General features: G+C 60.5%; 1 protein-coding gene across 16 annotated transcripts in view; it reads left to right on the top strand.

Annotated features, from left to right (window-relative positions):
- The first annotated feature begins 602 nt into the window (after nt 1-602).
- PTPRF (protein tyrosine phosphatase receptor type F) overlaps nt 603-16,801 on the top strand; it is an 87,153-nt gene continuing 70,954 nt past the window's right edge. For 9 of the 16 annotated variants that reach the window (XM_049094090.1, XM_049094101.1, XM_049094097.1 and 6 more), the window contains exons 1-3: nt 603-796; nt 9,023-9,099; nt 15,796-15,933. In XM_049094090.1, coding sequence (XP_048950047.1) covers nt 15,843-15,933 — 91 coding nt within the window. In that variant the 5' untranslated portion in view covers nt 603-796; nt 9,023-9,099; nt 15,796-15,842. The remainder of the gene's footprint in view (nt 797-9,022; nt 9,100-15,795; nt 15,934-16,801) is intronic. The other 7 variants (XM_049094095.1, XM_049094102.1, XM_049094094.1 and 4 more) reach the window with 3 other exon arrangements.

Here is a 16,801-nt window from a genome sequence, read left to right as displayed (position 1 = left end):
GTTGGCCTGGGACTGGGAGTGCAGTATTGGAGTTTTACGTAAGTCTTGGGGTTCAGAAGAGAGTACTGGGGTTCATAGCAAGGTAGCTGGCTGTTGGGCTTTAGGGTTCACAGAGGGATCTGGGGCTGGGCATTAGTGCTGGGGTCCATTTGCTGACCAGAGCTGGTGCTGGTGTCACTACTAAGCTTAGGCAGGTAGAGATGACAAAGGGGTTTGGAGTCAGAGCTGGTACTTGGGGTCGATATGGGGGTGCCAAGGTGGGGGCAGACTTGGGGGTTCGGAGGCAATATTGTGTGGGAGTGGGCCTGGGCTCCCCGTCAGGCGCAGAGGTGTGGGAGGAGGAAGCGGGGTCCCAGAGGAGGCCCCGGCGCACAGTCGGGGCGGGAGCCCCCGCTGGCACGCGGGCCGCGGCGGGGAGCGCGGGTCGGCCGCGCTGGGGCCGGGCTGGGGCCGGGCTGTGGCCTCGCCGGCCTGGCGGCTCGCGGCTCCGCGGGCCCGAGCGCACGAGGGGAGGGGCGGCGGCGGGCGCGCGCACGGCGGGGGCAGGGGCGCGGGCGCGGGCGCGGGCGCGAGCGGGGCGCGCGGCTGGAGCTGGCGCGGGAGCGGCGGGAGCGGCGGCGGCGGCACGGCGGCGGCAGAGGCGGCGGCTCCGGCTCCGGCTCCGGCTCCGGCTCGGGCTCGGGCTCGGGCTCGGGCTCCGGCGGCGGTGGCGGGAGAGCGACCCGGCGGCGGCGGCGGGAGCAGCGGCCCCGGCGGCTGGGGGGGGACATGCGGACCGACGGCCCCTGGATGGGCGGTGAGTGACCCCCGCCCCCCCCCCGGGCCCCTCCGCACCCCGGCTCCCGCCGCCCCCTCCCCGCGTCCTCCGAGCGCGGTCGGCGGCGCCGCTTAGGCCGGGCCGCGCCCCCACCTGCCGCGCCCGCAGCCCCGGCGGCCCCCCCTGCCTGGCGGCTCCTCCCCGCGCCGCCCCCGCGGCAGACGCGCCCCCCGCCCGGGCCGCCGCCGCCCGCCGCCCCCCGCCCCCCGCCCCCGCCCCCCGCCGCACCTGAGCCGCAGCCCGCGCCCCCCGGTGCAAAGTTTCCCTTCGCGTCCGTGCTCCCGTGCGCGGGCCCGCCTCGCCTCCCCCCGCGGGTGGCCGCGCTCCGGGGGCGGCCCTCCACGGCCCTCCACGGCCCCCCGCCGCCCCCCGCCCCAGCCCCGGGCGGGGCCAGGCCGCGCCCCCGCCCCCGCCCCCGCCCCCGCCGCACGGCGCCCCCTCCCCGCCGGCGGGGGAGCCGCAGCCGACGCGCCCCCGTCTCGCTCGCCGCCCCGGAGCACGTGCGGGCCCGGGGTGCGCCGGCCGCGAGTTCGGGGGCCCCCGCCCGCCTCGGCCGGGGGAGGGGGGAGGGAGGGGAGGGGCCCCGGCGGGCTTGCGAGACCCGAGGGCCCCGGAGCGACCTGTCCCGTGAGGACGTGTCCGCTCGGACCCGCTCCGGAAAGTTCACTCAGTCGCCGCCCCGCGCCCCGTCCCGTCCCGTCCTGGTGCCCCGGCCCCGTCGCCCTGCCCCCGTCTCAGGCTCAGCTTTTTTGTTTTCCTCCGCGTCTCCGTCTCAGTGCCCTTCAGTGTCTCTGTGTCTCTGTCTCCCTGTGTCACTGCTTCCTGGTCTCCCCCCTGCAGCCCCGGGGTTTTTCCCGCTGTCTGTGGCTCCCTCCCCGGGTCTCTGGGCCCTCCCTCCCCGGGTCTCTGGGCCCTCCCTCCCCGGGTCTCTGGGCCCTCCCTCCCCGGGTCTCTGGGCTCTCCCTCCCCGGGTCTCTGGGCCCTCCCTCCCCGGGTCTCTGGGCCCTCCCTCCCGGGTCTCTGGGCTCTCCCTCCCCGGGTCTCTGGGCCCTCCCTCCCCGGGTCTCTGGGTTCTCCCTCCCCGGGTCTCTGGGCCCTCCCTCCCCGGGTCTCTGGGTTCTCCCTCCCCGGGTCTCTGGGCCCTCCCTCCCCGGGTCTCTGGGTTCTCCCTCCCCGGGTCTCTGGGCTCTCCCTCCCCGGGTCTCTGGGCCCTCCCTCCCCGGGTCTCTGGGCCCTCCCTCCCCGGGTCTCTGGGCCCTCCCTCCCCGGGTCTCTGGGCCCTCCCTCCCCGGGTCTCTGGGCTCTCCCTCCCCGGGTCTCTGGGCTCTCCCTCCCCGGGTCTCTGGGTTCTCCCTCCCCGGGTCTCTGGGTTCTCCCTCCCCGGGTCTCTGGGCCCTCCCTCCCCGGGTCTCTGGGCTCTCCCTCCCCGGGTCTCTGGGTTCTCCCTCCCGGGTCTCTGGGCTCTCCCTCCCCGGGTCTCTGAGCTCTCCCTCCCCGGGTCTCCCCCTCCCGGGTCTCTATGTTCCCCCTCCCAGGTCTCCGTGTTCTCCCTCCCAGGTCTCTGTGTTCCCCCTCCGGGGGTCTCTATGTTCCCTCTCTCTGCTCCTCCTCCCCCCATCTCTGAGTCTGTCTCCCCGGGTCTCTCTCACGTGTGTCCTATTGGTTTTTCCGTGTCTCTGTCTCCCACTGACCAGAATCTCTGCCAGCCCTCCTCAGGCCCCCTCCTCATTTCTCTGGAATGCCGCCTCTCTGGTTCTTCCACCCCAGGATGGGGGAGGGGCTAGCCTTTCTCCCCATTTCAACACCCCCCACCCCCCACCCCCCACCTGGCACCGTGCAGGGCCCCCACCTTGAAACAGGTTGGGGGTGGGAGCACTGTACCTGAGCTGTGAGCTGGAAGGGAGGAGATTCTCTGGATTCCCTTGAGGGCCACCCGGCAGAGCCTGGGAGACTGGACTGCTGAGTGTCCATGAAGGCTCCAGTTTGGTTCCTGAAGAGACAAGGGCAGGGATCCAGAGTGACCTGGTGCGGAATCTGGCCAGAAAATCCAGGGAAGTGCATTGGGGTGGAAGGCCTAGAGAAAGATCCAGGGGAATCCTTCTGGGGGATCCTCGGTAGTGAGAGATCCCCTGGAAAGGGAAGGGGCTCTGCCAAGGGATCCTTTGGGAGGCATCAGAGATCTGATGGGATCCAGAGGAGGGTCCTGAGAGAAAATCTCAGAAAATTCTGTGCTTGGCGCCTTATTAACTCTTGCTTCAGGGAGCAAGAAAATCCCTGTTTTTCACTGATTGTATGAATGAGCCTAGGGCTTCGAGAAGGAGCAGGTGTAACTTCCCAAGCACAGCCCCCAACATCCGCAGCCCCGGGCATAGGCCACACACTCGCATACACGCACACACCCCTCCATTCCCACACTCAGCTCACCCCACACACACTGCACACCCACTTGCCTTCTTGCCCTCACACTTGCAGACTGGGGCCTGCACAGCAGCCAGAGCTCAGGAATCTGCTTGCACGCCCATGCACCACGCTGTGTGCTTGCTTGTGCCCTCACAGCACCCCTTTGCACATCCTGGGGAGGGGTGTGTGTGCACTCACAGTCTAGCGTGCTCTCCGGCACCCGCCTTCTTGCACATCTTGGCTGGCTCAGTTTCCCCCTTATTATTGGAAATGTGTCTGTAGTTTTGTTTTCTTTTCCAGCTGCTCTTCCTCTTCCCTTTTTCTTTCCTTTAACAAGGAAATTGTTTGAATAGTATTCTTCCCACCCCCTCCCCCTTGTGCGCCCTGCGACTTCTGACCTCCTCTCTGTTCAGCCTTGTTCATCCCATCAGCATGGGGGTGATGTCCAGGGCATTGAGTTGGGGGCCAGTGAAGCAGTTGGTGGGGGGTGGCTGAAAAGCTTTTCTTGGGAATTGGGTTGATATGCAGCAAAATACTGGCCCTGGCAATTTGTGGTCTCTCCACTCTTCCCTCAGGAGTTCAGGGCCCTCTGTCAGGGGGAAGTGGGACCCAGGCCTGTTTGATAGCGACTGTGACATGTGTCACAGCTTCTCCACTCTCCAGCCTGTCCCTTCCTGCACCTCACCTTTATCCCCTGTGAAATGGGACCGCCAGTCCAACCCCGATCGGGCCCCAAGGCTGCTGTGAGAATCTCAGGGAGCCGTGTGGCAGTGCATCATCAGCAGTGGCAGGCCCTTCTCGTGTGACTTGACACTGTTATGTGCTTGGGCCAAGCTTGCAGCCAGGGCCCTGCCCTTGAGAAGCTCTTGGTCCCTGGGGGAACAGACTGCATCATGGGAACGCGGAGCAATTCACTAACCTCTTATTGATTCCCGACTGTGTACCAGACACTGGGCTAGGCACTTTCAGCCAGGCTGCCCTGCTTCCTCGGGGACTAGCAGCTGTGTGGAAGAGGCAGCCCTCCCCTCAGGAACCACTGAGGTTGAGCTCAGCATCAGCTCATCTAAAGCAGCCGCGGTCCAGAGCTGAAGTCACAAGGCCGGGGAAGCTGCCTCCACATGAGGCAAGGGAGAGTTCGAGGGTCACAGTGAGATGAGTTCCAGAAGGGACTGAGAGGGGCTCTCTGAAGTGGGTTTTGAGGAATGAACAGGAGTTTTCTGGTTGAACAAAGGGCTCTCCAGGCAGGGAAAAAAAAAAAGACTGTGAGTGAAGACTCCGAGGTTGAGGTGTTGTAAGGTAGCGCAGATCACAGAGGATCCTTAATGCTCTGTAAGTAACTGTGATTTTACTCTGAGAATATAGAAGGGAGACACCAAAGATTTAAAGCTTGGGCGGGGGTGGAATGAGCTATGATCAGATTTACATTTCCGGAAGAGGATCTGTGGCTCTGGGAAGCGGATGGACCCAGGATGCCCAGTGAGGGGAGTGCGGATGAATCAGGCAAGAGGTGGCGGTGTCTTGGATAGGGCAGTAGCGTGGAGCCACTTAGAAGGCCCATTTAATTTATCAGGACAGAGTGATTATGGGAGGCGGGGGTGGAAGAGAGGAAGAGGAAGGGGTCCAGGCTCCTGGGGTGACCGCGTGGGGCCTCAACTGAAGGCCTCACTGAGCTGGGAACAGGGAGGAGAGATAGATTTAGGGGCCAGATAAGGAGCTCGAGCTTCTGGTTGGACTTGTTGTTGAGGTGCTTAGGACACTTGAGTTCCAGGAGGGGCTGGAGTGAGGATCTGGAGTTTGGGAGAGAAACCCAGGCCAGAGGAGGGGCGGAGAGAGGTCGAGAGAGTGTGGGGCTGTGCCCTGCAGTGGTTAGTGCAGGCTCTGGTTCCTCGCTGCTCTGGTGCCATTCCACTTGCAGCAGTGTGACCTTGAGCAAGTTGCTTAAGGTCTCTGACTCCGTTTGCTCCTTTGTGGGATGGACGGGAATAAGACAATCCATGCCTCGTGGGGTTGTGACGGGGATTAAGGTGGAACATGCAGAACGTGCTTAGAACAGGGCCTGGCCTCTAGTCAGCACGATATCTCAATAGCATTAGAGATAGCGTCGTAATCCTCATCGACGGGACTGGTGCACACCCACCCCCATCAGAATCCTGGGGGGGCGACGAGGCGCCTTTGAAACTTGAGGTTAGGGCACCCACCCATCTAAGCTAATTGCAATTCCAAACTGAGGTGAGCAGGTTGGGGGAGCTCAGCAAGGAGCCTGCGTGGCCCCCAGCTGCCCACCCTCGTCTTCATCTGTGGGCCTGGGAGTGTTGCTCAGGTGTATTTGAACTTCCGGGGGGCTGGTGTGAGACTAGAGGCCTCAGCGTGCTCAGGACCCTCTTGCCCCACCCCACCGGGGTCCTGGGCGTCTAATGAGGCCCTGCACTGGTCTGAGGTCCAGATGCTCTGGTCTCTGTGTGTCCCTAACTTCCAGATCTGAGAACAGTGGCTTTTGCTCCTCAGTGGTGGTTCAGCTGCTGCCTCTGGGGACTGTACCCGGTGTAGCCAGAGGACCCGCGTGGGAGGCTTGCCGGGTCTCTCTCTGCTCTTCTAGATTTCGGGCTCACTCCCTGTCCCGCTGCTGGGCAGGGTTCCAGGTGCGGCGTGTGACCGAGAGCCCTGCTGGGGGCCAACCCTGGGCTGGTGCCAGGGCCTCTTACCTGATCCCAGTCATTGCTGCCCACCCTCACTTCTGAGGCCTTCCTGGGTGCCAGCCAGCGATTCCAGACTTGGGTTCAGAACCAGCCGGGTCCTTTCCGAGTAGTTTTCTAGTTGGTTTTCTGGGTGCGTCTGGTGCCCTGGGTTTGTCCCAGGATGAGTCTAGAGTGTTTCTGGGAGCTGCTGCTGGTGAATGTAAGGGGTGACTGCCTGTCTAGGTCGTTTCGGGGCCAGTTTGGTGCTGGGCTGCTGTGGTCCCGGGTACTGTCCTGGCCGTTCCAGAATGCTGCCCTGGTGGTGTTCTGTGTACTTCAACGCCTTTCCAAGTGCCAAGTTTTGTCTGTGCCCGTCTTGTCCGTTCTCTGACCCACCGCCAGGCCATTTTGGACAAATACCTCTTTCCAGGTGTGACTCCTGGTCATCTTAGAGCACTGCTCCTGGCGTGGCCTTGGGAGTGGCGTTAGTGCCAGCTGGCTTAGGGGACCCTCCCATTCCTGCCTCAGACTCTGTCCCCTGCCCCAGGGTCCCTGAGCAACGGGAGAGCCAACAGCCTCACAGGCGGCCCCGGGAGGCCCCAGCGGGCGTCCCCGACAAACCGGCCTTTGAGGCTGGGACATGGAAGCTGGTTTGTCTGGCCGGACCCGCCCAGCAGCCCGCGTGCGGGGAGCAGCGGCCACAGGGAACGTTGTGGAATCTCCTGGACCTGGGCGGGGAGGCGCGCGGCCGTCCTGAGGGCCAGGGCTTGGGTCGGGCAGGGGCAGGGGCCTGTGGGGCCAGAGAGAGGGTGAGCTGCGGGTCCGCCCGGGATGGCGGTGGGTTGGCGAGGCCCGCCTTGGGCCCCTGGGGGCCTTCTGTCAGTGAGGACGCCGCGTGTTGGCAAAGGCCGTCGGTCTCGAGGGGGCACGATCCCGGGTGCGGGAGGCTGGTGCGGGTGGGCGAGGGCGCTCCTGACCCCCGGCCCGGGGGTCCGTTTGGGGAGGAGCCCCCCGCGATGTGCGGCCTGCGCTGAGGGGCCCCAGGGCCCGCGTCGCTGAGCTGGGGTGTGGTGGTGACGAGACTGTGTGGGCCTGTCCCCCCCACCCCGGGACGGCGCCCACGCTGGTGGGGGGCTCCGTGATGATTCTGGAGGGAAGAGTGGGGCTGAGTGGATGTGTGCGCCGGCGGAGGAGGCATCCAGGGGCACACCTTCATTTTAAAAATTATAGAGAAGCAGAAAGTCAAAAATAAATATTGCTGCTGAAGCTTCTTTGAAGGCTGCACGTATGCCGGTGTGGTTCTTCCGAGCTGGGGTGTTTTCTCTGAACTCATTCATGTGTTCATTCACCCATTCGGCACATCCTGATGGAGCACCTACTATGCACCTGCTCTCTGCTGGGTGCTGGCGACACGCACCTGAGCCGGGCACACACCAGGCGCATGGTCATGACTCAGGGACCACTCAGCAGTTGTACGGGAAAATAATTAGCGGGGTGCCTGGGTGGCTCAGTAGGTGAAACATCTGCCTTTGGTTCAGGTCCGGGGATCAAGCCCCACATCAGGCTCCCTGCACAGCAGGGAGCTTGCTTCTCCCTCTCCCTCTGCCGCTGCCTCTGTTGTGCACTCTCTGCGTTTCTTTCTGTCAAATAAACACAATCTTTTTTAAAAATTAAAAAAAAAAACAAAAACAAAAAACAGGCAGCCTGGGTGGCTCAGCGGTTTAGCACCTGCCTTCAGCCCAGGGTGTGATCCTGGGGTCCCAGGATCGAGTCCCATGTCGGGCTCCCTGTGTGGAGCCTGCTTCTCCTGCCTGTGTCTCTCCCTCTCCCTCTCTCGCGCGCGCTCTCTCTCTCATGAATAAGATTTATTTATTTATTCATAAATAAATAAATCTTTTTTAAATATTTTATTTATTTATTCATAGACACAGAGGCAGAGACACAGGCAGAGGGAGAAGCAGGCTCCATGCAGGGAGCCCGATGTGGGACTCGATCCCGGGTCCCCAGGATCACACCCCAGGCTGCAGGCGGCGCCAAACTGCTGCACCACCGGGGCTGCCCAATAAATAAATCTTTAAATAAATTTTTTTTAAAGGGGACGCCTGGGTGGCTCAGTGGTTGAGCGTCTGCTTTTGACTCAGGTCGTGATCCTGGTCCATTGGGCTACCCGCATAGAGCCTGCTTCTCCCTCTGCCTGTGTCTCTGTGTGTCTCAAGAACTAACTAAGTAAATCTATCTATCTAATCTATCTTAAAGATAAAATAATCCGCGTAGTCTGGAATGTAATGGAAAGCCTCCCTGAGAAAGTGCCATTGGCTCTGAGATCTAAGGGTACATGGCATAAGAGCATGGGCAGCACATTTCAGGCACTGACAAGGCTGGAGACTGCACAAAATGTGGCACATTTGAGGAGCAGAAGAGGAAGTTCTTGTGGTTGGCTGGCAGGCCAGAGCTTGGGCAGGTGGGGCTGCAGAGGTGGGCGGGGCCTCAGCTCTGCTGGAGGGGTGGTGGCTGGAGGGATGTGCTGGAGGGGTGGTGGCTGAAGGGGTGACTGGAGGGATGGTGGCTGGAGGAGTGACTGGAGGGGTGACTAGAGGGATGGTAGCTGGAGGGTTGACCGGGAGGGATGGTGGCTGGAGGGGTGGTGGCTGGAGGGGTGGTGGAGGAGCGCAGACACCAGTTTGCCAACTTAAGTGGGGGGCTCAGTCCATGCATGTTGCTCACGGCTGGTACCTGGATGAAAGCCCTACACATAGATGCTCAGGAGTCCTGAGAAGAATGAGTGAGTGAGCGAGTAAAGAGATGGGCATTTTTACTGAATGGCGATTGTCCTGTACGAATAGTTTTTCCCCCCCTTAAAGAGCAGGGTTTTGTTTTTTTTTTTTAAAGATTTTATTTATTCATGAGAGAGGCAGAGACACAGGCAGAGGGAGAAGCAGGCTCCATGCAGGGAGCCTGACGCAGGACTCGATCCTGGGTCTCCAGGATCACGCCATGGGCCAAAGGCAGGTGCTTAATGCTGAGCCACCCAGGGATCCCCAAAGAGCAGGTTTTGAATGTCTTTTTGTGTCAGGTATACTCTGCTGTGATGAAATTCTTGGTGTTTTCTCATCCTTTACTCTCTCTCCAGGAAGGAGCGGAGACCCCCATGCCCTGCCCTCAGAGCTGGTTGTCCAAGAGTGACTGACGTGAGCCAGCAGAGACCTGGTGAGTGTGACCCAGGAGGTGGCAGGGGTCAGGGGCACAGAGGGATCCCGTGAGCCAGGCTGAGCACTTGGATTGGGATGCAGGCTGGTGGTGAGCCACGGAAGGGTCACCACTGGATGCATGACATGGTCCAGTGTGCATATGGCTGAGCGACGGCGAAGGAGCAGGGAGGTGGGGATAGAGGTGGAGAGAAGAGATGTGAATGCTGTTTTGGGGCGCAGAGGAGACAGGACAGGGTGAAGGGCTGAATGTGGGACATGAGGGAGGAGGGGAGGTGTCAAGGATGGTGCCGGGTGTCTGGCCAGAATGCTTGATGGAGGTGGGTGGGGAGCGAGATACAGATCGTCAGCTGCTGTAGGTGTGAAATAGGCTTCTGGGACTTCACACTGGGATTTGTCTGCTTCTCCATTCTCCATGTTTCTGAGGAAAAGTCTGTTCCCATCAACCGTACGTTGTGGTAGGAAGAGCAGGGGACTCCCGAGATCCAGGTACCTCCTACTGTGTCTCTTTCACGTCCGCTTCTCCTCCTGTCTTTCTACCAGAAGCACAGAGCAGGTGGAGTGAGGCAGGGCTGGAAAGGGTGAAGTTGGAGATAGAGCTGATGAGCTTTGGACATCTGGCTAAAGACTCTAGACTTTTTCCTGAGGGTGATATGGAGTCACTGAAGGTTCTTAGGCAGAGAAGTATCATCCGTGGATCCATCTTTCCATCTGCCCATCTGCTCAGTCCTGAAACTGTGTCTACTATGGAATCAGGCAGTCAGATTCGCTTGAGGGCCGTGATCGCCTTCACTTTTCTGTAAGGCCGTGGGGGCGTTGGTTTGTGTGCAGGGTGGACGGGGAGAAGCCTGAGGCAGGAGGCCCCCCGAAGAGGTATACAGATCCGAGGCCTCACCAACATCGGTGGTTGGTGCAGAAGACACACAGATTTGGACTTACTGACCTGTTGGGTGTGTGGGGTACAGAAAAGGGACAGTTTGTCTGGCTTGGGAGCCCAGGTCAGCGGTAGCACTCATCACTAAGATGGGGACCTGGACGAGGGGCGGGACAGGGAAGGGTAAGTTCTGGTTGGGTCATCTTCTGTAGGTCCTGGAAGGCCCAGCCCATGGCTCTCTGGTTCCTCTCCCTACCCTGTGGTTCAGGGCCCAGTCAGGCCCACTGAATACTCCTGTCTGGTCAACTGATGAGGAGGGTCATGAATGGGCCCAGCCTAGGCAGGCAAGGGGATGAGCATGCATTGGGTGTCTGCTAGGGGCCAGGTCCTGTGTGTGGCGAGGTGGACATTGGGGTAGCATAGAGGGTGTGGCAGGAAGGCTGCGTCACTGGTGGGAAGGGTCAGCTGGGGAGGGTGGATGTGGGGCTACCATGTGTCCCTTCACCTATCCATCCTCAGATGTTGGGTCCCATCACCTGGGAGCCCATTCTCAGCAAAAAACATACCTGAAAATGGAGCTGTGTCTTCTAGGGAGGCCGCTTGCCGAGGCATGTGCGAAGGGCCGTGGGAGATGTGTGTAGGGCCTGGCTCCTGGAGGCGAGGCTGACTTTGACGGGGAGGGGAAGATGCCCTGAGGTCCTGAGGCCCACGTACAGCTGATACAAGAGCCAGGCTGGGGTGCCTTCGGGTAGAGAGTCCGAGGTGCTCCTGGGGGACTGGGCTCTGGGGTCAGCCCTAGCCTGCATCAGCAAAGCATCTTGCTGTCTATGTCAGGGTTTCTCAACCTCAGTACTGTTGACTTTTTGGACCAGACAATCCTTTGTTGTGGGGGGCTGGCCTATTCCTGTAAGATATCCAGCAGCATCCCTTGTTTCTTCCCACTGGATGCCAGCAGCACCTGGCCCCCCACCCCACCTCCTCCACTCTTGACAATGAAAAGTGTCTGCAGACATTGCCTGACTCCCATGGGGTTGGGGGGGCAGATGCAGGATCACCCTGGATTGAGAACCACTGGCCAACACCACCTCTTACTGCCTTCACTAAACTGGGGAGGGTCCCCCGGGGGATTTACAGGGATAGGTCACCTGAGCTGAGTTCTAAGGGGTGAGTAGGTGGCTGAGGGCAGAGAAGGGCATTCCCCCCAGTAGAGAGAACAGCAAGTACAGAGGCCTGGAGGTGCTGCTGAGCACTAACCCCAGGGAGGCTCCGCCGCCGGAGGAAGGAACCTGGAACGCTGGGGGCTCAGGGTCCGTAGCTGTAAGCAGGTGTCTCCCCTGGTCCCCTTGGTCTTTGCCAGCTTCACCCCTGCTGGCCCTTGTGCCACCTGGAGAGACTCTGGGATGCTCTTCCTCAGATCCCCTCCATTCCCAGGGGGGCCCAAGGAGCCGAGGGCTGTGAGAGGGTAGGGGGCCCAGCTGTAGGAGGGTGGGTGGGCCGCTGCAGGCTGTGCCCACAGACTCTGGCCACCCGGCTGAAAGAGGGAAGCTGCCTGCTGCCGGCTGCCTCCTTCCCCGGGGCCGGGGTCGTGGCTGAGACTGATTTATTCCTGTCATAATCCGGCGGTCGGTTTGGTGAGAGTTGGAAACATGTTGGTTTTCCTTCCCAAGTGTAACAAGGCCTGTTTCCGCCTCCGCGGCCGCTGCTGCAGTGCCACGCGGTGAACTGTCCAGGACATGACAAAAGGGTTCGTGGGTGAGAGCTGCCCGTGGGTGAGAGCGTGAACGGCTCCGGCACTCCCCGCACGCCTGGCTCCCAGGCCCCTGTCGCCCAGGCACTGGTCACTCCTCTAGGCCAGCCCCTCGGGGGGGCCCCGGGTACCCTCCTCTCATTGATGTCCATTTTGGGGCCCCAGCCTCCAGGGAGCCAGGGTCCCCGTCTGGTGGTGGGGGAGCTGTAGGAACAGGTGGTATTTGGAGACTAATTAATATTTGTGAATAATAACACGTGCCCAAGGGAAACAAATCAATCTGTGTTTGCATATTCATGAAGAGGACTCAGAATGATCCCAGCTGTTCTCCAGCCAGGGATCCCCCCCATCCCTGGCATAGCACGGTGTCTCGGGTGGGAGGGACCCACTGAGGCTGGCCGGGGTGCTTAGGTCGGGCTGCACGGAGGTGACGTGGCCTCCCTGTTACCTACACTTCTATGACGTTCTTATTTGCATCTTGTGGCTTCGTGTGCTTCCTTCCTTTTTCCTCAAAGCAGTGATTCCCAGACTCTTCGATTTCGCAAACCAGTACACTTTGCAAAAGTACTTGGGGTTCAGACACAGGAATGGCAATTTTTTATTTTACCAAGTAAGGACATTATAGAAAATACTGCTCTCTGCTGTCACCGTATTGCATACAAGAAAGGACATTTTAACACCAAAACACAATTTGAGAAGAAAGGACAGTTCTTCCCAAGAAAGGGCATTTGGCGGCTTCACACTGACGTAGCAAAGAAAAAGGATATATCAAAACCATTCTGAGTGTAGGAAAACCGTGCCCACTTAAGTCCCTGTAACGTCGCCCAGTATGGACGCACAGCATTGTTTTCCTGCCCAAGTACGTCAGGGAGGTAGAACCAGTGGCCCAGTGCATTTCAGAGACAAGCCTTTGTTAACGCCCGGAGCTCAGGCCTTGCTCTCATCTCAGCTGTCGGGACCCTAGGCTCACCCAGCCATGCTGGGGCAAGTGGATGCTCAGCCCTTAACACGGTCGTGCTGGATTCAGAAGGTTCTCGGCGACCCCAGTAAGGTCAGCATCAGTCCCCCAGTCCCTGCTCCTCTCCCACCTTCTCCCCACAGGTGACCCCAGGCACTCTGGGGTGGGGACACGGTGAGGCCCAGGGACCCAGGACTTGGAGGAGGGGGTTCCCGGAGCTGGGGGCAGCTCGCTCTCGCCAGGAGCTGGTGACGGAGAAGCCCTGGCTTGGACAGCAGTGTGGTTGCCGGAGGAGTTCCCTGAGAACGTGTCCATGTCTGTGTGTCCCCTGTGTCTCCGCCTCTGGGTAGCCTCGTCCCTGAGTCCATGGGCCTCTGGGAGAAGCTCTTTGCAGAGAGAGGGAACGTCTTTGTTTTCATCTTCTCCACCTTGCCGTGTCTGCACAGCTTGCTGGTATCCCAGAGTCAGATACATAGGCCCAAATTCTCCTCTGACACCCACGGCCCAGAATCTCATCCTAGACTGTACCATGTGACATCTCTTCTGGAGTTAGGCCCCATCCATGGTGGCTGTCCTGGGGACTCACACCCCTTTGATATCGGTACCAGGGACGGACACCCCATGACGTCTGTGTCCGGGGGGGGGGTACACCTCTATAATAACGTAATGGGAAGTTAGACCCCTGTAATGTCTGTTGGGCAACTGGACCCTCTGTCCCCACTCACGCCATGTCTGGCCCGGACAGCTATGCCCCACCACAATGTCTCCACCTGGGAGTTACGGTTCTGTGATTCCTGTACGTAGGCCGACGCGGGGCTATGCTTCCGTGATCATCATCCTGGGGAGTCACGTCCCATGCTGTTGTGCCGTGTGCTTGTACCTCTGTGACATCTCTTCTTTGTAGCTTTATCCCCTTTATTTCGTGCCAGGGAGACCTGCCATGATGTGTGTTACAGAAGGTTACACCCCTGCGGTGTCTACACTGGGGATGGTGTGCACACCCAGAATGCTTGTACCTGGGAGCGAAAGCTCTGCGAATATGGTGTTGTCGTACCCCACGATGCCTGGCCTCAGCCCCTGTGCCCCTGCCTGTCAGTGCAGCACGCCCCTGCGCTGTAAACCCGTGGTCTCTGTATGGGGGGCGACAGGATGGTTGTGTCAGGGGGCCGTGCCCCTGCTGGCCAGGCAGTTCGCTGCCTGATGTCTGCTAAGAGGATTCTGTTGTTGATTCCCTGGCTCCACCCCAGCGATGGCCACGCTCAGACAGGGCCTTCGTGATACGGGGGCCTCCATCGCAGGCTGGCGATACCTGGCATCATGGTGGGGACGCCCTCTGTCCTGGTCGCAGCCACCTGAACTTTGTGACTGTCGAGTGGAACCACAGGCTTGGTGTGAATGGGCCCCGATGCCCTCCATGCCCCTTCATCAGTCCCCCAGTCCCTGCTCCTCTCCCACCTTCTCCCCACAGGTGACCCCAGGCACTCTGGGGTGGGGACACGGTGAGGCCCAGGGACCCAGGACTTGGAGGAGGGGGTTCCCGGAGCTGGGGGCAGCTCGCTTCAGCTCTCTTGCTTTTGTTTCTCAGCTCCCATCTAGGACTTTAAGCAAGATCTCAGGCCAGAGGGCATCTCCCTTTGTGTGTAGCCCCTGCCCCACTTCACGGCCCTGCCTGTTTTGCCTTAGCGACTTTGCTTACCTAGCACCCTCCGATTTTAGGACCTTAGTTCAAGTTCCAGAAAGGAGCAGAGCCATCTCTGAGCCCCGTCACTTCCTTGCCATTCTCTTACTGTCATGGGTCAGCGGGTACCTGGGTCTTATCAGGGCTCTCCCACCAGAGCCCGTGGGTACCACCGCCTGGGCCCGGGGTGTGTTCATCATCACTCCCTCCCTGCTGCATCCCCTGTTGTGCTCTCAGAGCATCATTGAGGGGCTTCTCATGTACCAGCCACCTGCTCAGAGTAAGGCGTGGGCGGAGCTAGTGTGCACCGTTGTGGATCCCCTGACGCCCCCTGGGTGGGGGGCCGTAGGAGAGAGCCCCTTGGAAGCTCACCATCGGGGCTGTAGAGCGAGAGCAGTGCAACTGTGGTGCGTATTGTGGCCGTGCCAAAGGCTTCTCGCAGGTGCCAGGCAGACTGGGAAGGACGCACCTGGCAGAGGAGCCCTGTGAGCAATCTCAGCACAGCCTTCCCTGCGTACAGGTGCCCGCCTCAGTCTGGAAGGCTGTTCTGAGAGAGCTGCTCCCAGAAGCTTGATCTGCCATGGGCCACCAGGGCAAGGGCGGAGGAGGCGTGGGTGGAATCTGCGGGTCTGGCACCCCCATTCCTGGCCACTAGGGACTCCGTGTGGTTTCCTTTTGGAGTGGGAAGGAGCCATGGGAATTGGGTAGGACGAGGGTGGCCGGGCAGGGCAGCTACGACTTGTCAAGAGCACGTCCTGGCGAGCCCGGACGGGTTGTGGCTTTGGCTCCAAGCCTCAGATACCTGGATTCTGTCTGCTGCTAACAAGTCTGTGCTCTGGGGCCTGTACTCAGCATGCGGGGCCTGGCCCACTGCCTCCGGGCTCCCCGCTGAGGAGACCAGAGACCGTGGGATGCCCCGGGGACACCAGAGTCCCAGGCCTGCATGGGTCTGCTACCTTCTCAGGCTCCCTGTCTCTGGCTTGTTTAGTCTGTGTGTCTGTGTCCAGCCCTGTTTCCTATTCCTGTCCCCTTAGGGAGGCAAGTTGGGAACCCACAGTCTGGGACAGAACAGCCCTGTACAGATCTTCTGGTCCCAGTGACCCCCTGCCCTCCTACTCAGGTTTACAGAATGACCTGAAGGCCTCTTGTGCTGTCTCTCGCCCGACAGTGTCTGTCAGGTTATCCTTGGCGTTGGAGAGGAGCCTGGGTCGTCACAGGGCTCTGGGTCTGGGTGGCCATGACCCAGTCTGAAGTCGAGGAGGCGGTGGGTGGGGGGTGCGATAGGGACACTGTTAACACTGTCTGTTGAACTAGGCTCTGGATGGTCGGTAAGTATGAGCGGGCTCTGGGGGGTGAGCAGGGTCCAGGAGGCAGCATGGGGGGGTGATAGGGACACTGTTGCGCACCAACTGACTGGCTCTGCCCTTCTCTCCATCACAGGTTGACTGTGGCTGTGGTGGTGGCTGGCCGTGGTGCTAGAGCCCCGGATGGCCCCTGCGCCAGCCCCACGGAAGACGATGGTGCCCCTTGTGCCTGCGCTCGTGATGCTTGGCTTGGTGGCAGGTGCCCATGGTGACAGTAAGTCTGGCCCCTCAGGGTGCAGGACCTCTGGGGTCCAAAGGTGGTGGTCGTAGGATTCTAGGCTGGGGGACGCGACCAGCTACCATGAGGGGCGGGATAGTCCGATACCTACCCAGACCCACTGCCCTAGAGAGACACCCCTGCTTCAGTTAGAGAACCCGCCCTCCAAGAAGTGGTCCAGCCCCATGCTTCCTAGGAGCATCCTGGGGAATGCCTGCATGGCCCTTAAGGCGCTGCAGGGTGGAGTGTGTCTAACTGTAACCCGTTGTATGGAACTGGGGTGAGACCTGACCAGGATTCATGTGGTCATCGGGTGACACGCTCAGGCGTGTAGCGTGTCTGCCACTGCAGATCTGTGCCGAGGACCCAGGGTGAGCCATGTCAGGGTTGAGTGGGAATAGGGGGTGGCACACGGGGGAATGTGTACGGGTGTGTGAATGGAGTGCCAGATGTGTCCGCAGGTCCAGGGAGTGAGAGGAAGCCAGAGCCACCACAGCCCTTTCCCTGGGCCAGACCCTTGGGATTCAGATGTGGGGACACTGAGCCCCTCCTTCCCCTTCTCCACCACCTTTAAGGCAAAGGGTCATCCCCCTTCCCCCAGCCCTTCAGCCTGGGGAGTGGGAGGGGGTGGGGGGGGCTCTGTGTGTGTGTGTATGTGTGTGTGTGTGTGTGCGTGTGGGGATGTGTGTATTGGGGGAAGTGGGATTGTCCCCTGCCCAAATCCAACTCCGAACTTTCATCCCTTTCCTGCCGCCCTTCCCCCTGCCTGGCACTACGAGACTGGCCGCAGCCCGCCCCGTCACCATGGTTACCACTGCTTGGTTACTGGTGGGAGGCGGAGCACAGGGCAGATTTAGCCAATCTG

Source organism: Canis lupus, chromosome 15 (genome assembly GCF_003254725.2).
Source record: "Canis lupus dingo isolate Sandy chromosome 15, ASM325472v2, whole genome shotgun sequence".
Classification (NCBI taxonomy): domain Eukaryota; kingdom Metazoa; phylum Chordata; class Mammalia; order Carnivora; family Canidae; genus Canis; species Canis lupus.
The sequence above is the reverse complement of the archived record's forward strand: the minus strand, read 5'-3'. Positions and strand labels throughout refer to the sequence as shown.